The 24,394-nt window shown below is 39.2% G+C and overlaps 1 protein-coding gene across 1 annotated transcript in view; it reads right to left on the reverse strand.

Annotated features, from left to right (window-relative positions):
- The window catches only part of CSMD3 (CUB and Sushi multiple domains 3), a 646,074-nt gene that overhangs the window by 129,252 nt on the left and 492,428 nt on the right, over positions 1 to 24,394 (reverse strand). Inside the window, exons 32-36 of the mRNA XM_087931634.1 lie at positions 18,356 to 18,469; positions 11,459 to 11,554; positions 10,030 to 10,233; positions 7,439 to 7,563; positions 452 to 548 (exon numbers count right to left, since the gene is read on the reverse strand). Coding sequence (XP_087787760.1) covers positions 452 to 548; positions 7,439 to 7,563; positions 10,030 to 10,233; positions 11,459 to 11,554; positions 18,356 to 18,469 — 636 coding nt within the window. The remainder of the gene's footprint in view (positions 1 to 451; positions 549 to 7,438; positions 7,564 to 10,029; positions 10,234 to 11,458; positions 11,555 to 18,355; positions 18,470 to 24,394) is intronic.

The following is a 24,394-nucleotide window of genomic DNA, read 5'->3' on the forward strand; positions in this document are numbered from 1 at the left end:
TTAAGAAAGTTGTTTGGTAACATATTTAACCAACCTTGACTTTTTATAATAACATTTAAGTTTGACTCAGCTTATGTATATATCACAGCATCCTTCAGACCCGCTTTTTTTTTAAAAAAAAAAGTTCATTACTAATATAATTCAAACTTCCTTGCACTCAAAATGAATGTCAGTCAGTATTGTGTCCATTTCCTTTAATATAGAGATTCTGTTGCTGCAGATGGTAATAAAATCAGTTATAGTACTGTCAAAAATTTATGGTGGTACTAAGTAATGGAACTACCATGAATCAATGGTTTAACTTGTTCTGTAAAATGGTGCATTTCAACACCTTCATATATTGCATGACTATGATGTAAGGTATTTTATACTTGGCATTTATTCCTAGCACACAAGCTGTTGTTTTGCCACAAAATAGAATATCAGACAAGAAGTTATTCTTTCCATTCACCTGAGTAGCTTCCAAGTCTTGGGGCGTTGTTATCAGCACCATCATAAAAATCTAAAGAGTCCCAGTTATGCTCCGTTGCAAAACTTATCACTTGTACCTATTAAGGACAGAGACATAGGGCAAAATTACAAGACAATATGGAATTGTTCTATTTCATATTATATTGCCAGAAATGATTCATTATTGGAGGGTTCATTCAGGCTTATGGATTTTGACTAAATATTGGATTTCAGCCAATTCTATTTCTAAATATGACCTGATGCACAATAATGATTGTAATCACTGAAACCTGTCTCTCTAATTCCCCCCGCACAAACACACACTACTCAATTCTGAAAATAGACATCCTATAATTAGCTATGTATCATTTTTTATTATTTTATTTTATTTATTTAATTTGTCAATCGCTTAGAAGATAATAGGTACAAGTATAAACATGAGTAAGAATACAGGAAATAGGTATGAATAAATGGGGACAATAGGACAGGGATATGTATCACTATTACATACTTACTTCTCTGTTAGTGGGATTTGGGCAATAGCTTGTTTGCTTACAAGTTAGACTCTATAATACAGGTAGTCTTTTCTTAATGACTGATTAGGTTACAACTGTTCAAAGTTACAATGGTCACAGAAAGGATACTTTATGATCAGTATAGCATTAACATTTCTCAGAGTCATGTAATCACATATCGGGCTCAGGCAGGGATTGGTCCAGCCTAATCACACAGATAAAAGGGTTATGCTCAGTACACCATTGGTCAAGGAATTCTGGCAGGCAGTATCCATGAGAAGAACCTATATGTCATGGTTTCCACCCTTTAGAAGAGTGGTTCCCAAACTTTTTTTCAGTCCGCCACCCCCTTGGTGCTACAAACTCATCCTCAGTGCCCTCCACCCAGGGGTGGGATTCAAATTTCTTAATAACTGGTTATGTGGGTGCAGCCTAATTTATGGGTGTGGCTTGGTGGTCATGTGTCTGGGTGGGTGTGGCCATGTGGCCATTTGATTGGCAAACCAAATAACAAGTGGTCCTTGCTTAAAGGCCAGTTGCTTAGCAAGTTTTCTAATTTATGACTGATCTCCCCAGAGCTGCTTTACCTGTTTTTGGAGTTTTGACAGCCATGCACATGTGCACGCACACACACACACACACACACACACACACACTCCCGTCTAACCCTGCTGGAGCAGGTGGTTGGACTAGATATCTCATTCACTTTCTCCTTCATCTCTCTCTCTCTCTTTCTCTCTCTTTCTCTCTCTTTCTTTTTTCTTTCTCTTTCTTTCTCATGGTCATGACTTTACCTTCCTCCCATGGCTGACTGCCCGGGAAGGCTGCCAGGGCTGAGCCATTGTTATCGTTGGGCTCCCCGCCAGCCCATGTCGCCCTTGTCATGAATGCCTGCAGCCGCTGCATGTTTTTTTCAGTGTGGCTGGACTGCAGCCACACCAAAAAAAAAAAAAAAACATTCGGTTGGAGGCATTTTGCAACATAAATTACCACTACCGGCTTTGCTTGCTCCACTTCTCCAATGCATCACTGTGGCCACATTCTAGGCCCCGGGTCTGTAGGTCCACCCCACTGAACCCGCCGCACCAGAGGGACTTGCCGAGCCAGCTTAGCCTAGCGGTTCCTTCACAATTTGTTAAATTCGTGTTCAACTCTAGCTCCTAGCAGTTCAAGTCCCGCGGGCGCTGTCTGGCTTTTTTCAATCCAAAAGAGATCACTCTGGCGGAAAAACAAATCTGGTCACGTTGCCAATTTCAAAAGCCGATACAAAATTTATGCCACCAAATAAAGACCGAACTGCACCAATTATCATATTAAACAAGAGGAAAACCTTCTAAGCACCAATTCCACCAATGCTTTTTACAATTTTGTAAACAACAAACTAAAAGATTCAAGGTCCATCCCACCCTGATAGGACCTAATGGTAAAGACTGCAATGACGACACCATTAAAGCCAACATCTTTAACACATTTTTGGCTCAGTATTTGTAAACAGCAATGGATCATGCCCAGCATTTCCTAGCTGAACCACAGATAACTACAGTGATCTAATACATATCGATTTTACAGAAGACAATGTTGAAAAAGCACTACGCAATCTAAAACCATCCCTATCTATTGGACCGGATGGAATATGTGCCTATCTCTTAAAAAGTTATCCACTGCCATAGCCGAACCTCTAAGCATAATCTTTGAAAAATCTTTCAGGACCAGTTCCTTGCCTAACCTATGGTCACAAGCCACAGTCATCCCCATCTTCAAAAGGGAGACCCTTGCCTAGTTGAAAATTACAGACCAATCTCCTTATGCTGCGTCACCTGTAAAGTCATGGAATCAATTATTAACCAATCCATCATCCTCCACTTAGAGACAAACAACCTACTCTCCAATAAACAATTTGGTTTCAGAAAAAAAGCTATCCTGTAATCTGCAACTCTTACACTGCAAAAACATATGGACTACACAACTTGATCAGGGCAAAACAATAGATGCAATCTACATAGACTTCTGTAAAGCCTTTGATTCAGTGGTACATGACAAACTACTACTAAAAATAAAATCCTATGGTATCTCTGGACAACTGCATAACTGGATAGAAGCATTCCTGTCAAACAGACAACAAATGGTCAAAATTGGGAGTGTCCTATCAAATTCTGTACCTGTCAATAGTGGTGTCCCCCAAGGCAGTGTTCTAGGACCAACTCTCTTCATACTCTACATAAATGACCTCTGTGATCATATTAAGAGCAACTGCGTTCTTTTCGCTGATGATGTAAAGCTGTTCAATACCACAGACAATACTGCTACCCTTCAAAAGATCTTGACTATGTATCAGAATGGTCAAACAAATGGCAACTTCAAATCTCAACAAATAAATGCTCTGTCTTACATATTGGCAAAAAAATCCAAAATAAAATACAAGCTGAATAGTCAAGATCTTGTTGATGATCCAAGCTCTGTAAAGGACCTTGGAATACTCACCTCTAATGATCTAAGTGCTAGTGCCCACTGCAACTACATAGCCAAAAAGGCATTAAGAGTTGTTAACCTAATCTTACGTAGCTTTTTCTCTGGTAATATCACACTACTAACTAGAGCATACAAAACATTTGCTAGACCAATACTCGAATACAGCTCATCAGTCTGGAACCCACATTACGTATCTGATATTAGCACAATTGAGAAAGTCCAGAAATATTTCACAAGAAGAGTTCTCCACTCCTCTACTCGTTGTAGAATACCTTATGCCACCAGACTTGAAATTCTAGAACTAGAAAACCTTGAATTACGCCGTCTTCGGTCTGATTTAAGCATGGTATATAAAATCATACATTGCAATGTCCTACCTGTCAATGAATACTTCAGCTTCAACCATAACAACACAAGAACACACAACAGATACAAACTCAAGGTTAACCGCACCAAGCTTGACTGCAGGAAATACGACTTTAGCAACAGAGTGGTCAATGTCTGGAATACTCTACCCGACTCTGTAGTTTCTTCCCCAAACCCCAAAAACTTTAACCTTAGACTGTCTACTATTGACCTCACCCCTTTCCTAAGAGGTCTGTAGGGGGCGTGCATAAGCGCACCAACGTGCCTACCGTCCCTGTCCTATTGTTTCTTTTATTTTTCTTTTATTTTTCTTATATGTACTCATTTCATGTATTCATAATTATGTATACACTTTTACTTATCTCGTAAACAATTGACAAATAAATAAAATAAAATAAATAAAAAGTCTGAGCGGAGTGCTGCAGTAGTCAATGGGGTGAGCCTGCATGGCCGACGGCTAGAACACAGTGGCGGTGCTGCATTGGAGAAGAAGAGCAAAGCCAGAGGTTAGTAAATTTTGCTGCAAAAAGCCTCCAGATGCCCTTGAAGTGGTGTTTTTTTTTTTTTTTTTTGGTGCAGCTGGAAAAAAAGACGTGGCATCTGAATGCTTTTTGCAGCAAAAATTACTGACCTTCAGCTTTGCTTGTCCTGCTTCTCCAACATGCCGCCATGGCCATCAGCGATTGTCGCACATGCACGCGATGTCACGCATGTGCAATAAGGACTGACTGGGCAGGGGATGGAAGAGCAGGTGGAGAGGAGTGGGGCCAGCCAGGGACCTGTTTTACTGGTTTTCTGAACTACCAGGAATGATAATGAACCAGTAGTATCCCTGATTTTTGCCCTGCGAGGGGCCCACCTCCAGCACTCCTCTGCCACCCCTTGCCTCTTAGCACCCCCTGCTCCCCCTTGCCTCTAAGTGATCCTACCCCCCCCCAGGGGTGGTACCACCCACTTTGAGAATCACTGCTTTAGAACATCATTCCCCTTGAAGTGAGACCCATAATGACCTTCGTGGCCTTCCGCAGGGGCCCAAAAACTGGGTATACTGATTGTTCGGGACTCTCATTGGGGGTATTCAAAACTGGAGGTGGTTAATGGATGAAAAGAAGATTCCACCTCCATCCTGTTCTATATTGATACCTTCCTTAGCTATATTTTATCTTGTTCTAAACTAACTAAAGCCTATTTCAAACATTGCCTCAGACTTCTAGAAGTGGAAACAAGTTATTTAAAGATAAGAAGATTAATCAGAATTAAAAATTAAATCATCTGATAGGGAGGAATAGGGCATGTTTCGCCATGAGAAGATAAGATTTAGATGGAATATGGCAATGTTCTTCAAATATCTGAAAATTGAACTCACAGAAGAAAGTCAAGGCTTGCTTTCTATCATTTCACAAATAATCGGCTTAAGTTAGTCAGATTCTGAGTAAATTTTAGAAATATCTTCCTAACATCAGAAAAATTATGAAGATAATGATGGATTCCTGTTCAATGAAAATCAAGGAGAATCTAGAGATTTGTCATCTATCAGAGTTTCTTCATTCTGGTAGAGCCAACTTCCCTTCTCTATATTCCAATAGAAAAACATTCCCTGAAGATGTCCAGCACAAGTCTGAAAGCTCAGAAGGCTAAATCTGAACTTGACTGACCTAGATTGGATCATGCAAAGTTACTTCCATTTGTATTTCTGCATATGGCTCTTGAATTTATAATCTTATGCATTTTTATGCATATGGCTCTTGAGTTTATAAATTTATGATTCATATGTTTGGAAATGTAGAAAAATTAAATATTCTATAAACCAGTGTTAAAGTACTAAATACAGTTAGAGGAGAATGTACCAATTCATTGTTATTGCATATTTCCTTTACTTCCATCATCAAGTATAAGACACATGATGCAGGAGGTGACCAGGCTGAACTGAGGGAGGAGTCAAGTACATCATTTTGTAGAAAGTGTAAGCTTTAAATATTTTTTATACTCATTTGAAATGCCAGAATCTCCTGGTTTCCCCAGCACTTGACACATATCAGTGTAACACGTTCAGTGTGGCCAGTAGTGTGTTCACATACCAATGCTCTTAAACTAAGGATGCCTGATATAATGTGAATTTTAATATAATTAGTTGATAATTAGATAAATGGCTTAAAATACTGAAGATACCACAATGTTTTCACATCATGAGTTAATTAACTTCTCAAAACCAAAATTAAATATGGTTCAAAGGTCTTTGCATGACTGATAAAAAAAATACTCCCTTCATCCCTGTTCTAGTTGTAATCATAAATGCTGTTAAGACAAGGTTACAAATTACTAATGCTGTTTGAATTATTGGATTTTTTTTAATAGTGAACCATCTAATTCTCACTATGAGAGAATCTGAACATGTGCATATGTGTGTGTGTGTGTGTAGCTGCTAATAACTCAAATAATATTCTAAGTTTCTCAGAGAATCCATTGTATAATCAAATGAGAAAAAGTAACCAGCTGCCTTAAAGCAATACCATATGCTTTGACTACTAGTAGTTTTGCAACAATGACATTCTCAACAAAGTGATTTAATGAGTGATTCATGTCACTTGTTAAAGAGCTGCATATCTTGATTAGCTGCTATAAATTAAGATCATTATTTACATTCTCTATTTATTCAATGTTAACAGATTTCATAAGCTTTGTCAAGACCATATTCCAAAGCTGTATCATATAGCATGTATTTATGTAGGTATGCATGTCTTGAAGATGTACAGAGATTTGGATTTGATGGGCAAACTCTGAGTTAGGAACATGTGTTAATATGTATGTAGCACCTAACTCAGCTAGGTCTCTTTCTGTGTAATCACAGTTTCCCTCTGCAGCTGACACACAAACACACACAGAGAGAAACTTGTATAGCAATAACAATAGCGCTTAGATTTATATACCGCTTCACAGTGTTTTATGGCCCTCTCTAAACAGTTTACAGAGTCAGCATATTGCCCCCAACAATCTGGGCCCTCATTTTATCCACCTCAGAAGAATAGAAGGCTGAGTCAACATTAAGCCTGTGGGGATTTGAACTGCCAAATTTCAGGCAGCCAGCAGGTAGCAGAAGTAGTCTGCAGTATTGCACTCTAACCACTGTGCCACCATGGCTCAAAATATGCATGCATTTGTAGGCATTACAAATGTCTCTGGGGCACAACAGATTATAAAGTTGACATCACTGTCCCATCTGGCTTTGTCCTTACCATATCTATATAAACAAGAGTTACTTTTTTTTGGCTATATCACAGATGGAGAACTTTGGCATGTCATGTTTTCTGTAAGCTCTACACAAATCACTTTCTTATCCATTAAGCATATGTATTACTCATAATAGAAGAGAGAGACAGTTAGAGAGATTCTATCAAAATGAATTAAATATCCTTCATTTTTCTGATAAAGAAAAAAAAAACATTTTTCAAAATAATTCAGACACAAAGCACTAAAGCGGGTTTCAAAAATTGGAAGGAATTGCAAAAATATTCACAAGAGGAAAAAAGGACACAAAATAGTATTTTTGTTTATGAGTCAAACAAAAACAGGCCTGCTTAATTTTTAAATCTCTTAATGGTAAAAGCTGTTAACATTTGTACAATTAGAAGTATTTTTACCTGAATCCCAGCTCCCTCTGGCACCGTGATCTTCCACACACAATTCAGATTGTTGTCATATGGCTCAGGATATCCCGGAGATAAAATTGTTCCTTTACGATTAGTTAAAACACCTCCACAGGGTACTAGAAGCAGATACATTAACTATGGAAATGGTTCATATATCAAAACAGAAATGTAATGTAATAAAAGCTTACATGACTACAGGCATTATCATTCTGAGAAGTTTTACAGTACAATTCCAGAATTCAAGACAGACTTGAGGAAAGAAATTGGAAGCAAATAATCTACTGAAGAAATAAAGCCTTGACACAACAGATTATCTGTTTCAAAAACTGGAAATATATCAAATTACTTCAAAACCTATTTTTTTAATGGAGTAAGATGAATGTATTGCTGTAATTATTTATACATAATTTACTTCATTATGCTGTTGTTGTAGCTGAACAATTAGGCAAAAAATAATAACTGAAAATTTGACCTAATACGATGACGCTTGGATGGATTTATAGTTTCCCCTATTAAAAAATGCACCTATTATTTAAAAATTAAATTAAATTCAGAAGCAACTTTGAGAGCTTCTGGAGAGGATATCAAAGGAATGGGAGGGTCTGTAGGCAACCAGCCCATTCCTATGTCTCATGCATAATCTGCATGTCAGGGATAGACAGCATTTGTAAAGAACCACAGTAATGATTTTGAAGAAGGAATGTGGCAGTTAGCAAAATATGATTTAAGCCCAAGAAAAAAGGGGCTAGGCAGACTCCATCGCCAAATTTAATTCTCTTTGTTGTAAGAGGGAGGACTGGAAAATGCTGTTAGGTTTTTAAGGGTGCAGGCCAGGTAAGGAAACATATTGGGGCTATTGATAGAAATCAAAGGAGTAATGAAATCTTGCCCACATAGGTGATTTAAAGATACATTCATTGCAATTGTCACATTCATTTTTAAGGTATTCTCTGTGGTTCTCTATGAGTCCATTATAGTCCTGAGATTTGAGGTTATGTCCCTTGACACAGAAGATGTGTAAAACATGTGAATGAGTAGCCAAGTAGGAAAGCTGGCCCATAAATCTCAGTCAGAAAAGAATGAGGTAAAAGGATGATCAAGTTACCATAAATATTTATTTGGGTTATCTATGCTGGGAAATTCTTGTTCTGGAGATAATATTAGAGATTTTCCATTTCATTCCAAATCTCCCCCCCCCCACAAAAAAAAAATGAAATATGCAATAATACATAATAATTGAATGGGAATTGAGAGTGAGATCCCAGTGAACTCTTGGAAACTTTAGTGAATACCCAGAAACTGAACTTGGGAACACTGTTGTATAGTGTGTTCTGTAGTCCATGCCATAAATGTGATGCTGAAGAACTGCTGCTTGATATGTAGGGCTTTAATTACAAAACTCTGAGGCATTTAAATTTTATCACTGATATTAATACAGCTAAATTACCCTTCAGACTTCTTCAAAATAATAATATCCATATATATTTCTTGCATACAACATAAATATGAATTGCATCCAGTACAGATATCTATTGCAATGACAGTAATATTGGACCTAAATAGAAAGAATGCAGTTGGGTCCTGCATTGAAATTTAATGCTAAATATGAATGATACTTTCGGTCAAGCCACTAGACATTCTAATATAATCACATTAGGCTGTCACCTAAATACAGACATTCTGCTAGAATTTTAATAGCTTGAAGAAATGATTGATGAGAAGTTTTATCAGCACTATTAGTAGCCAATATATCATTCTGGCAGAAAAGCATTATTAAGTCCTGTGGCTCATTTCATTAGATACAAATATGAGAACCTGAAGAATATGCAGAAGAAGGAAACTTATCTAAGTAATGAATACAGGAGTTACATTTTGTAGTGCATATAACTGATAAAATATGTCAAGGACTACATGAATAAACTAAAGGTCAGAGTCACTTAAACAGTTTAAATAATTACTGGTAAAAGCAAGAGCAGACACAATGACTGATAATTGATATCTGTAAGGAAACACTGAGGTATTTGCTAGCAAGCAGTGGCCATGTGTAGCATTTCAATTACAAAACTCATTGTCTAATTGCATGTTTATGTTAGAAGAGCAGCATATGTATTGTTCCAACCTGCCCCCCTGCCCAATATGTTACTGCAATATATTTTTACTAGTCGATTTTAACCAGTTGACCAGTTTTATTGGTTTATTTTAATCAGTTTAATTAGTTGAGCTGTTGTCTATTCTGCTTAGAGCCAAGTGCAACTGAAGAAGCATATAAGTAAATAAACAAAATAAATAAATAAACAAACAAAATGCAGATATATCGCTATTCATGAATAAATTAGATTCTTCAACAACCTGAAGAAAATGCTGGCTCCTTTCAATTTTGAAGGGTGTGCCTTTCCTCTTAGTTATGGCAATTTTAAAAATCTTAAAAGCAGGAGAGCATGGTGTTACATTGCTATAGGGTTTATAATAGGTTCAAATGAACTGGTCATTTTATCTCAAACTATAAAGATAAGCAGAATAAATCCATCCCATACTGTTAAAATAAAAGACCCCCTGCAAATAATCAAATTTTGGCTACTCACCAACACATGTAGGAAGGGTATCATTCCACTGTGCCAATGCATTGGGCACTGTGTCGCATCTAATTGCTATTGAACCATACAGTATGTAGCCTGGATTACACTCAAAAAGAACCAATGAACCAACTGCAAATTCATTTCCAATTCTTTTTCCAAATCGTGGTTCAGGCACTGAACTGCACTGTGTTGAACTTGTTCTTGGAACCGCTAGAAACACAGTAGAGATAATATATACTGTTTCATGGCAGAAAATGATATAATACTAAATATATTTATCACAGTTTAAATAAGAGGCTCAAATGGCTAGAAATGCAACAAAAACTTCCATCCCCATTACATAACAGAATAATTGTATCTAGCTTTTCATAATATGAAAAGTACTGTTTCATTGAATTAATATAAAAAGTGAAATTCTTATTTTTATGACGGGTAAATATTTAAATTAATTAGCTACATTTTTATGAATCTTTGCTCTGGTTGTCATATTGATATTCAGATTTTTAAAGGCTAAATGTTGACATGCAATTATTTTAAAGTGTCTGATCCATTTACAAAAAGAGAAACAATGGAAAGCTCTGCTCTTTATATACACTGGATTACCCCCACTTTTTTCTTCATAGATAGGATTGCCTTGTAAATTCAAATAACATGTTTTTAATATTTAATAACAAAGTTAGTTGTACTGCTCCATATAACATCACTGTCTATATTCAGATATAGAAATATGTATCTGAGCAAAAAGTTAGATTGAATATTAATAGATAAGTGAAATAGCAAAAAGATCTGGTCATCACTTTTCCCCTTTAGATTTCAACCCTTATGAAAGCATTGCAGAAAAATACAAAAAAGGAAGAGGAAGGAAAAGAAGGAAGGGAAGGAGGGGGGAGGAAGAAAAGGGAAAGAAAGAAAGAAAGAAAGAAAGAAAGAAAGAAAGAAAGAAAGAAAGAAAGAAAGAAAGAAAGAAAGAAAGAAAGAAAGAAAAAAAAAGGGAAAAGGAAAGAAAGGAAAAAACAAAAGGAAGGGGAAGGAAGGGAGGGAAGAGAAAAAGAGAGAGAGAAAGTAACTTTTTTTGCAGCATTCCTACTAACTTGGCATATTTTCTGATTAAAAACAAAAAGATTTTGAGGTTCAGGCTAAATACAAAAAAACTTTAGATTAAATCTGTGGGCTACTGCTTAAATATCTGCTACAACATTCAATATAATCCATTCCATTTAGGCCCTGGTGCATTCCAGCACTGACTTTTAGATTTTCTATCATTTATATACTGCTGTATCGTCTTCAAAATGTCAATAATGAAAACATTCAAAATAATCAGACATAGTAATATAACAGTAAATGGTTTAAAAAAAAACCCTGAAAAGTCAGTAAAAGGTGAGAAATTAGCAAATCAAATTAATGGAAACATGTTAGAGGTATTTATGCCCCATACCTTGATAGACGAAGTGAAATCCTTTGGCTGTAACAGGTCCAACTGAAGTAAATCGGACAGTTATCTGGTTTTTTGAGCTCAATGGAAGGGATTCTCCTACTCAAGAAAAGAAACACTGCACCTCAGAAACAATTTTCTGTCAAGAATCCTATAATATAATTTGCTGAATATTTCAAAGGTTCTTATCCTTCTGTAAGTATCTTGTATAAAATGAAGGGCTTTTTGTTTTGCAATAAGCCTATAAAAACTAATGACCTTTGTTATGTCCTGAGGACTCAAGGAGTTCTCACTCAGGTCCACTCACTTACGTGGGCGTTATTTCCCCCATTCCCATTGGTTGGTCCTCCCCAGCAGCCAGCTATAAAAGCAGGCTGCGGGACCCAACCAGTTGCTGATTGCTGCGAGCCAGTTCCAGGTTTGGCAAGCACGGTCAGCCCTTTATTGTAAAATAAAGTATTGTTGCATTCATGCTCTGGTCAGCCTCTCATTGCTCAAACTTAACACTGGCGACGAGGATGGGATGGCTACCAGAAGCACCTTGCAACCGCTGAGTCACTAGCCACCGATCCGCAGCCCAGAGAAGCGATCGGTTGGCGATAAAGGAAACGCTGATCCGCAGCCAGAGAGCGGTCAGCCAACAAACGCAGCGATCAAAAAGAGCAAAACGCTGATCCGCAGCCAGAAAGCGGTCTGATTCAAAAAGCGTTTGTTAGCCGCTGCCCTTCTGGGGAAAGTGAAGCGCTGCGAGCGCAGCCGCTCTGCAATGGCGCGAAATTCAAGCGGGTGTCATTTGAATTTCGAGTCAGTAGGAAGCTACAACACAGCGCTGTAGGAAGTCACTAACGCCCACTTTTGGCGCGAATCAAGACACCTCCAACGGCTAGCAGCCAACGTGGTAACCCAGAGAGAGAAAGAGAGGGTAGCAAAAAAACCTCTCCAGAGCTGATATCACTAGCGCTCGTAGTCCCAGAGAGATTTTTCCGCAGGTAGCCCAGCCGTTCAAGCACCATGAGTTCTAACCCAGTATTCCCGGCGTTTAAACCAGACGAAGAGAAGTGGGAATCGTATAAGAACCGCTTCAATCATTACATCGATGCGGTCGGCCTGGCGGACGCGGGAGAGCACCGGAAAAAATCCTATTTCCTAATCTACTGCGGAGCCACCGTTTGATACCGCCGCAGCACTCGTAAGCGCTGAGAGAATTAAAAATCGTTCCGTGGTCAGAGTTGCTCGAGATCCTCACTAACCACTACGCTCCCAGGCCTTCACAAATCGCCAGGAGGTTCACGTTCCGTATGAGGAAGCAATCAAGTAAGGAGACCATCAATCAATATATGGCCGCCCTCAGAACAGCAGCCCTGCACTGCGGGTTTGGAACATACCTGGAGGACATGCTCCTCGATCAATTAGTTTGTGGGGTCAAGGATCTCAACCTACAGAGCGCCTGCTAGCTAAAAGCCTCAACCTAGCTAGCCGGGAACCTAGCAGCCGAACTAGCGAACTCAGCCACCGAAATTCAGGGCCCAAGTGCCAAGCTAGCATCGTTCCCAGTCCATTCCGAAGAGGTGGAAGCGGAGGAAACCCACGACGATGAAAACGACATCCACCGCCTCACCAACGACAGACGGTCGCAGGTAGGGGCCAAACAAGAATACACCGGTCCGCCCAAGCACATCACACTGTGCTTAGCATGTGGGGATCACATCAAAGGGCCACCTGCAAGTTTAAAGGAGCCACTTGCAACAACTGCCATAAGAGGGGGCACATCGCGAGAGTCTGCCAAGCCCCCAAAGCGCTGCTCACAGACCCCCATCCTCGCACTCGGGACCACAAAGGCAAGTATTAAACTGTAGCACGCACCGCCTTGCCAGGCGTACTTGCCACACTGTTAGTAAAATTTCTCTCTCCATTTCCCTAGAAGGTAAACCGTGCCACATGGAGGTTGACACAGGGTCAGCGCTCTCAATAATCTCGTGGAACACCCTCAAGAGACTCCACCCCGGCCTATCTACCACCCGGCTTCAGAGATGCCAGTTCCGTCTGAAGGACTACCAGGGAAGGCCATTCCCGTGATCGGCAGAGGCAAGTTCTTTGTCAGTTTTAGAGCTTTTTAAAGGCCACCTACCTCTAGTGGTAGTTAACGGCGATCTACCCACCTTATTGGGGCTCGATTGGTTTCCCCACCTCGGCCTAGGGCTAACAGGAGTCCATGCTGTCTCAACCTCAGACACTGACTCCTTATTCGCTGACTACGCAGATGTGTTCAGCGAGGAGCTGGGGTGTTATAATGGAACCCCCATCTCGTTCACCGTTGACCCCCAGGCAGTCCCAATCAGATTAAAACCACGTAGAGTTCCATTTGCTATTCGACCAAAACTAGACGCTGAATTGGATAAACTACTAAAACAAGGGGTCATTGAGCCAACAGATTTCGCCAAGTGGGAGGCGCCCATTGTCACACCCCTCAAAAAGATGGTAGCCTGAGAATTTGCTCGGACTACAAGACAACAATCAATAAATATTTACAAGTTAGCGCCTACCCTGTGCCCGTCATTCAGCACTTATTGCACACACATTCGAACCGGGCAGTATTTTTGCTAAATTGGACATGTCTCAAGCATATCAGCAGTTCCCTGTTGATAACCAAACAGCGGAACTTCAGACCATCGTCACTCACAGGGGTGCCTTCCGATGCAAGCGTCTCCAATTTGGCGTAAGTGTTGCCCCAGGTATTTTTCAATCCCTCATGGAGCAGATTTTACAGGGCCTCCCTGGTGTAGTACCCTACTTCGGCGACATCTTGGTCTCGGCCAGGGACAGACCCCAACTCTTCCAGAGAGTGCGAGCAGTGTTAGAGAGGTTCAGACAGCATGGCCTCAGGTTAAAAAAAAGAAAAATGCGCCATTGCCACTAGACAGGTGGACTTTCTGGGTTATAAAATTGGCGCCTCTGGCATTCACCCCCTGGAGTCCAAGGTTAGGGCAATCCACGAAGCTCCCACACCAACCTCCAAAACGGAGCTACAAGCCTTCTTGGGGCTGCTGAACTTTTATGCATCCTTCTTGCCCCATAAAGCCTCAGTAGCCGAACCCCTACACAGATTACTAGACAAAAAGTCACCGTGGCACTGGGGGCACAAAGAAGACCAGGCGTTTAACGCCGTCAAATCACTACTTACGTCAGAGGCAGTGCTCATCCAATTCGACCCCAACCTTCCTTTAGTACTGGCAGCAGACGCATCCCCTTTTGGAATTGGGGCGGTCCTTAGTCACAGACTCCCCAATGGCGCCGAAGCCCCCATCGCCTTTTTCTCCAGGACGCTCTCGGCCACGGAGCGAAATTACAGCCAAATAGACAAGGAAGCCCTAGCAGCTGTTGCAGCCGTGAAAAAGTTTCACGAATTCCTTTTTGGCCACTTCTTGAACTGGTCACCGACCATAAGCCCCTCCTGGGCCTACTGGCCGGCGACAAACAGACGCCTCAAGTCCTTTCCCCTAGGATGACAAGGTGGACACTTTTCCTAGCGGCCTACTCATACAAACTTATTCACCGCCGGGCAAAACTCTATCCCACACCGACGCTCTCAGTCGCTGCCCCTTACCCGCTCCGGCTGAAGACCCAGCTCCTGTCAACGCCATTTTCGAAATCACCCAGTTGGACCTGCCCATCACCGCCCTTGACATCGCCGCTAAAACCAAGGCAGACCAAACGCTCGCCCAGGTGCTTGACTGGGTGAGGAGGGGTGGCCGGGAGGCAACGTTGATAACAAATTCGCACCCTTTAAGACTCGCATGCAGGAGCTGTCCAGTTTGCAGGGTTGTCTACTGTGGGGCACTCGAGTGGTCATTCCGACCTCGCTGCGTGCCGAGTCCTGGAGGTGTTGCACGGGGACACCCGGCATCGTGAGAATGAAGGCATTAGCACGCAGCTACGTGTGGTGGCCGGGTCTAGACGAGGACATTGTCAATTGGGTAAGTTCCTGCAGCATTTGCCAGGAATCCCGTCCTGCTCCCCCCATTGCCATTCCTACCAGATGGGAGAGCGCCAGCGCCCTTGGTCTAGAATCCATATCGATCTGGCCGGCCCGTGCATGGAAAGATGTTCCTAGTGGTCGTGGGACGCTTATTCCAAGTGGATAGGCGTGGCACTGCTATCCACGACCACCACACTAGCAATCACCAACGCGTTAACGCGCCTGTTCGTTACACATGGACTGCCCGACTCCTTGGTCTCCGATAATGGCCCACAGTTCGCATCAGTAGAATTCAGCCGTTTTGCAGCCAACCTAGGCATTCGCCACATTTTCACAGCCCCATTTCACCCTGCGAGTAATGGATTGGCTGAAAGGGCCGTCAGGACCACCAAAGAGGCCCTCGCTAGGTTTGGCAGAGATGACTGGCACCACAAACTCTCACGGTTCCTGATGAGCCAGCACTCAACCCCTGTGCAGTCACCAATAAGTCCCCAGCGGAACTTCTGATGGGCCGGCGCCTGAGGACTGTATTGGATAGACTGCACCCACAATACTGCCCTGACTCTCCCTCGCTTCTACTTGGGGTTAGACATTTTATGTTACAGGAGCCGATATTCGCAAGGAATTTCGCTGGGGACCCACTTTGGATTCCAGGCGAGGTCATCGCCGTCACCGGGCCGAGATCGTATAGAGTCAGGCTGGAGGATGGTCGCGTCTGGAGGAGACACATAGACCAACTCAGAAGGCGCCTCAGCAACCTCGCCAACGAGAACCCAGAGTCTCCAGTCGAAAGGAACCGTCTCATCCGCCGCCCAGCCACATCGCACCCAGCGACCAGTCTGCGCCAGCGGTCGTCCCGGTCAGCCCAAACTCAGACAACAGCGCCCAGAGAGCTGACCAGCCTGATCCGACCCACGAGACCTCGACCCCAGTAACCAACCGGTGGTTTCCGAGGATGCCCAGTCCAGAGAGAGTGTTGGCGACACTATGCCGGCTCAACCGTCACAGACTGATACCGAACAGACAGACAATGTTCCCGAGTTGCGCCGCTCCAGGCGCCAACACAATCCCCCCGTCTACCTCAAGGACTATGCATGTTCGCATCTGGGGGGAAGGGGTGTTATGTCCTGAGGACTCAAGGAGTTCTCACTCAGGTCCACTCACTTACGTGGGCGTTATTTCCCCCATTCCCATTGGTTGGTCCTCCCCAGCAGCCAGCTATAAAAGCAGGCTGCGGGACCCAACCAGTTGCTGATTGCTGCGAGCCAGTTCCAGGTTTGGCAAGCACGGTCAGCCCTTTATTGTAAAATAAAGTATTGTTGCACTCATGCTCTGGTCAGCCTCTCATTGCTCAAACTTAACAACCTTGGCTTATTATTTCATTATCTACTAGTACATTGTTTCAAAGCAAACTGGAACATCATTCCACCAGAGATTAGAATAGCCACCACTCTAACACTCTGAAGACCTGGTTCTGCCAATGGGCCTGAGGAACACAGAGTGGGATGGAGCCCATTAAATGGCTTCTATAATGTATTGTCGCTGGTTATTTTATGATATATGACTCTCTCTTTTATTATTTTTATTGTTTTTATATGATGGCACTCTGAGAACTGCTATTCACTTTACCGAATATCAGTTTGTTTAGAGTTTTCATCAATACTGAGGGCAGCTTGTGTCCAGCCAAAGCAATCAGATCCACACACAAAGGGTTCAAGCTTACTACTTGGTTATACTCTGCTTATAATACATGAGTTTCCCCAGACTGCTTGCCTTCACTTGGGAAGAAAGATATAAGGTTCCATGGAGAATATCATTTAGAATATATTAAGTGTGGGGTGGGGGTAGGGGGTGGGGGGTGGGGTGGGGTTTCAGTCATAGTTCTCTTGAGGCTGCACAATGACTCAAGGTTAATGATCCCTCCTACTTCCCAGCTGATAATTTCCCAACATCTTGGCACTGGCACAAAAATGAAATTGGTCTGGATTGTGAAATTTAAAATGAAATTAATGTGTAGTGGCATATCTTTTTTTTATAAAATTCAGGTGAAATTCTATAATATATTTTCTTTGCATAAACAGTTATGTCAAGTCATGCTAAGTATCTTTCAATTGAAATCTTTGCATGTCATAATTCTATCATTATTATGCATGTAAATCATCATCACTGTGTAAACTACATACACTCTTTTCTGAATGTATAGCCTGTAGGCACATCTCCAGAATTCTTTTAATTAACTACAGCTTTGAGGATATTGCTAGTGGAAGACGAGACTGATGGTCGCTGAATTTATCTCATGTTAGATAATGGAAAAAATACATTTATTTTCTTGCATGATGCAGTTCCAACAAGAACTGCATGTTATCTGCAATTAATTAAAAATAAGATAAGATTAATTAAAAATAATCTGATTAATTATGTTAAAAATTATTACCTTTGATGGGAAAGTGGGTTTTAGATTACAGAGAAAGGGAAGCACTGCAATGTAACTATTTATTGTGCTGTAACTCTTTTTAAATCTTAAGAAATATTTGAATATTAATGACTACTGCTCTTTTATTTGTTAGAATAGTTACAAAAACATGTTTGAAGCCTGGAAAATAAAGAAAAAACATTAGAAACTCACACTAGGTACACCTTATTCCCTAATTATTCTCAAATAATTATTTCCTCTCTCTCTCTCTCTCTCTCTCTCTCTCTCTGTGTGTGTGTGTGTGTGTACTGATAATCTAAGGTATCCATCACATTGTTTCTTCTTCTTTCAACTGATATCCCGTAATCCCATAATAGTGTCAATTTAATTTTTAATTTATGCATTCTTGATTGTTCTTCCATGTTCAAATCCAATTATTCTCAGCAGAACTATCTAGAGTAAAAATTACTTCAATATATAACTTATTTAGGACAGTTTTGTTATGAGATACCTGAATGTGATCCTGAAAGTGAAGATAATAAGGATGATTGCTGAGTTGGCCCATCATATACTTCAACCACATCATGGAGAGATGTCTGGAAAAATACAAACTGGCCAAAAACCACTAAAAGGTTTGGGGGAAAAAAGGGAAAGGAAAAGTTGAATGAAATACTGTATTTTTTTTTCAATTTCTGGCCACATATACACTAAAATTATACTGGTATATTAAACCATAATAGAATAGGTACAAATGCAGTTATTTTTTTTCAGTTCAGTAGGATAAAAGAGGATGAAAAGTAGAATGAGGAATAAGCTGTTACAGATGTATGTTAGGAGGGAAGGTAATTAGGAAGCAACCTTTAGATCCAACATAGCTATCATATGAAATTGAGGAATATTTAGAACACTTTTTGTTCTCATTATGATTAGCAAAGGCCAGATGTGAGCAAAGAATAAGAAAAAATAAATTTGCATAGAAAGAAAACTTATATCTTTTTCATTCGAATATCATCATGCATATAATTTTGATTACAGTGTTGGAAGTTTAATCAATTTCAGTGTTATTATCTATTTTATTCATTAAACATGAAATTCAGTCAACTGAACATTTAAAAATGTATTATTATTGTTGTTGTTGTTGTTATTCCTGATTGCCTAATATTCCAAATGAACATGATTAGAATACATTAAGTTAAACAGATAAAAAGAAAAGATGAAGAAACATATGTGAAACATGGAACAAGGTGTGAGAAGTTTTATATCAAAATATATTTTACTTTTTACACTCTTTCCATCTTCCCTTAAAATATTAACAGAATCTATAACGGTCTGACAATCAGTGTCTCCACTAGATAATTGACAGCCAAGCTGAAACTAAATTAATCAAGTAAAAATAGCAAACGGGAAAATCCCTTTTTCAAACGTCTTCAAACCCCCAAATATGTTACCCAGACCTAATCCACTTATCAAAGGATAAGGGCTGGAAACACAAACAGTTAATTAAATTATGTCTTCTAGAGGAACTTCATATTCACAAGAATAAATATACCTACACACACACCCCTTAGAATCAGCACACGACACACAAACAAGCTCCCCCTTTTAAAAAATATCTGCTGTACCCCATTTCTCTGCAGCCTACTCCTAAATAAACGGTTTTGCTTTTAGGAATAAATATTTCTTCTTTCCTTACAGCTGTCTGGATTTCATTTTTATTTAATCTTGCACAGCCTCAGCTCGAATTAGAACCCCAAATTATTATTCTGACAAAGATTAATTAAGAATTACAGTAAGTTGGGATATAATGTTTCTACAATACAGATATGCAATGGCCAAGATATAAAGGTATAAAAGTGAAAAGTTTTAATAATGGAAAACTAGGTAATAAGGAGAGTAAAACTTCTTAAAGCTACTAAAGTTATCTAAAAGTAATTTGAAAGAAAAGTCAATTAATGAAACAAATATTTATTCTATTTTCCTAAATGAAGAAAAAAAAATCCCCATTTTATTTTGTTTTGGTCAGATTCCATCTCATTTATTGGTTCCACTTCTGGCCACTGGAAAAATGTTGGAACAGATTCAGTGAATATCAAAGAGAATAATCAGAAAACTAGTAATTAAACTCTATGCAGACATTCAAGGAACTAGAAACAAAGGCAAAGTAATAATACCATAACAGTTTTCAAGAACAAGAATGGATGCAACTTAAAAGAATCACAATTTGTTTTGCATTTAAGAGGATAAGATACAAAATAATGTATCTATTTCACAGGAAAACAGATTCCAATTGAATTGTACAGGAAAAAAAAGTAGTTAGAAAAGTTTGACAAAGGAATTTATATTAGATTCCTGCCTTGAGCAATGGTTGGACCCAGTTGCAAAAATGGTATCTTGCAACTGGTTGACTTGAAGGGTAGGGTATTTATATCAAATCTGGGGCAAAGAGTTATGTTATCTTAGTACTTTTTTTTCCTGCTGCTTTCCAAACCAGGATAATTATAATACTACTGAGATAGCAATTTTGGGGCAATGCCCTGGATATAATATTGTACCTTCAACTTGGTAACTATGTATAATGTATTCACCTATGAAAGTCTCTGCTTACATGGGACCTATGAAAACACTGCTAACTGTTGGAGAAATACAGGCTTCAAATGGGTCAAGAAATCTAATACTTTGCTAAGGCAAAATTCTTTTAAAAAGAAGGTACAGGAGGAACATAGTTCATTCTGACTCTCATCAGTCAACAAAGTTCTCTGCCCATTGAGAGTAGAGTAAAATTAAATCACCATGCCATATTTTCCTTTTGCTCTCCAGCTTTGGAGTTGCACTTCCTGCCTTGAACACTGGTGTAGAGGGGTGTGTGTGAATGAGAAACAGATTTGTCCTGGCAAGGTCAGAATACTTTTAGAAGGGGAAACTGAGTTTAGCTGATGGACATGGAATGTTATCTCAAAAGCAACAGAAGTGCATCTTTAAACAGATTTAACAAAGCAGGCTAGTTGATTATGTGTGCCTGCATCTGCAGGAATGCACATGAATATACACAAAAACACAAACTCCTTCAAATACTCTACAGCATTTTTACCTGCTATGTTTTTACAATGGATGGTTTTAATGTTTTTCAATGTTTTTTAGTTGTAAGGCACCCAGAGTTGTTGGATACAAGATGGGTAGCAAATAAATTTTATAAAAAATAAGTTTCAATTGTATCACTTTTAAATAACTCACTCTATCAGTTGTAATCAGATTTTATGAATGACTGAATGAATACATGAATTTCATATGATAATCTTCAAAAAGAAGTATTCCAATAGTTCCAAATACAAAATGCTCATAGGATCAGGCTTCTAACATTTATTTATTGTTTTACTCTTACCTTAAAATCTTTAAACTTTCAGAACTTAGGACTTTGTAACAAACTTTTTATATAAGTAGGTTATCTTAAAAAAACTGGTTCTGGTGAATTTTCTACTCTAAAATGATACATAACTCACAGAATAGTCATGTGTGAATTCTCTTAATTTATAGCTACATGTTCAGATATATAAGTATATGTTGTGACTTGGAGGTCTGAGCCTGCCTTGTTAGAAGATACAGACTTAAGCAATGAGGAAGAGAGGGATTTGGCCTCGAGGTTTGAGCCTGCTTTGCTGGAGGACACAGACTTCAGCCAGGAGGAAGAGGAGGATTTGGCTCTGAGGTTTGAGCCTGCTTTGCTGGAGGATTCGGAATCATCTTCCTCCCCAGGACCTTCCTCCCTGGTTGTGCCTCAGATGTCGGCAGATAATCAGGAGAGCGTAGTAGAGCCTTTGGCTGAGGATGAAACTGAGGAATGTTGGTTTGATACAAGGCAAAGACGTAGACGTAGACATGAAATGTAATGTAAAAGGAAATGTCAAATCAGGGACTGAGATGAGAGACTGACACGCCCCTCAGGAAATAAAAGGGGGGGGTGTTAGCTCTGAATCCTCATTCGGGACAACTTGTTTATTTGGGATAGAAGCTTTGACAAATTCTCTGTGCGTTTGCCTTTGATTTATGGTCTTGTCTTGTTATCGGACTTGGCAGGCAGCTTTTGGAAGACTGCCAAGGACTTCTCCAGCCAAAGGAATTTAACTCTGTTGTTCCTGGTCCTGTCTGTTTATTTATATTCCTTTGGAAACTTGGGCTCTCACCTCATGGTCACAGGTGAGACAGAACAAGTATAGTATAAGTAAGTATATTATATTATGAAAAACAAAGAATAGATTTCCACAATATAAATTGTTGATTGTTGTAAGCTTTCATGAAACATTTATGAAAAGCAACAGTCCTAATAATAAAACCACATACTTGAAATACATTGAGTTATTTAAATTTCAAATGTTGTTCAAATTTTATGAAGGTGTTAAAGGGAATTATAAATGTTAAATTTAACTGAACATTCTGGATACCAATCTGAAGCCTACCATTACTGGAAAAAACTGAGTTTGAAGAATGGTATACAAAACTCATGAACAAATATTTAAAGAAACAAATAAAAAATACTCATTTGTATGACTTAATTTGGAGTAGAATCAGGGTAACTGAACATCTGCTGCTTCCTAGGATTGATCTCACAACCTTCTGAGTGAAAGGTAAGTGTCTTCACCACTAGGCTACCCCACTGCTCATTTAAGAAATAAATGACATTTAGAGATGTTCTGAATTAACCAAAAAGATCATTAATGGAGTATGACAAGAAAATGCAGCAGCTATACACAAATATTTTCAGATTGCCTCACCAAACATATAAGTCAAGCATTTAGATTTTGGTAATATTCTCATCTTCAGGATCTCATCAGGAGGGAAAGGCTTTTATATTAACATTTTAAAAAGAGAAACATTGCCTGGCAAGCAATGCTGACTAAGAAGAGCATTGGACCCATCACTGACACAAAACATGCATGGGGTACTGAAGAAGTCAGAGTGGGAGATCAGTTCGGCACTGATTTCTTCCTTCTTGCTAAACTGTAACAAAATTATTAAAGGGTGTGAACCTAGATTTCTTCCTTGGCTGTCATCAAAATTTAAATTTTCAGAGTAAGTCATTTGTGTTTAGTTCTAATTATAATTTCCTAACAGTCATGGTTGTCCCAAAGGTGCTTTTTAAAGAGGCAACTGGACTGTGTTGTTTTTCTTTGAAGACATTTTACTTCTCATACAAGAAGCTTCTTCAGCTCTGACTGGATGGTGGAGAATGGAAAGATTTGTACTCCTTGAAGACAGCTGGTTATTTGCAGTCTTTTAGAGAATCGTCAAGGCCACTTGGAGGATTTTCTGTGTCCTCAGGGACACCTGAGTAGTGCAAATGGACACGGAGCCTTCTTGGAACTGTTGAAAGGACTGTGTTATAGACTGGAGATAGATGATAGATGACCAAGAATCTCTATCTAACAGACATAGTCAGCTCAAACAAATTCCCACTACCACCACTGCACCAATTGCTTTGTTAAATGTAAAAAGAAAAAAAAAAGTATATTAAATTAAACAAAGTTGTAATTATCACTCAATACAAGGTTATTTAATTGAAATTAACAGAACTACGCAGGAAGGTGAAAAACCATTACAGAAAATTATGTGAGCTTTAAAATTGGCAAAGAGAAAAACCCAGAACTCAGCTATAAAAATGAATAAATATGAAAGCAAATAATTCATGAAGGAATTATGGATGTAGAGGAAGAAAAATATCATCTTGCTTTTTTTTTTTCTTCAAAAGATGGATGGTTTCAATGAAGTTCGAAAGTACTTACAAAGTATTTTAGAATCAAAATAAAACTTTGGAAACTTTAACATCTGAGAAGGAATTTCATTCCTTGGTATTAGTCTTGATAGATGTAATTTATTTTCTGTTTATACTGAAATAGTCCTCAATCTTCACCTGGCAAATGTTGTTATCCCCTTCATCTCATCTAAATGGTCCTCATTACTATATCAGATATCATTGTGTATAATACAGTAACCCATACAGAAACTATAAAACAATATTGTAAAAATAGGCAAGAAATGATTTATACACTATCAATTTTCTGGCATGGACATTTCTTCCATTTTTGGCAAGTGGTAAAAATGACTGATTTTGATTCTTACACAAATTGATCTTTAGTTTTTTCTATAATCTGGATAATTATAGAAGCAACTATTTCTTTTTACGACACAGTTCTGGATGTAAGGTTGTTTTAATAATCTCAAGCGGTTCTGGTTAATTTTCCCCAACAAACTTGAAGGAATATAAAGGCTATATCACATCCTTTCATTCATCCTTGTTGTTGGTTATCCTTTGAATACCGAACATATTTCAAGGTTCCAATCTCCACAAACATGGATTGGACTGATCCTGATAGATTTGTTTGTTCATGAACACCTACAGCAACACCATTACTTTAGAACAGATCTATTTTCTTCTGAAAATAAGTGTGTGCAGTAGAAAAACCAATAAAGGATTTATTTATTTTTTGGAGAGGCCCGGAAAAAAAAATACATACCAAATATTCCCAATGCCCATTAATTATTTATATATAGAAAGAAG

The sequence above is a fragment of the Pseudonaja textilis genome, chromosome 3, assembly GCF_049901715.1.
Source record: "Pseudonaja textilis isolate UNSWEBS1 chromosome 3, rPseTex1.2, whole genome shotgun sequence".
NCBI lineage: Eukaryota > Metazoa > Chordata > Lepidosauria > Squamata > Elapidae > Pseudonaja > Pseudonaja textilis.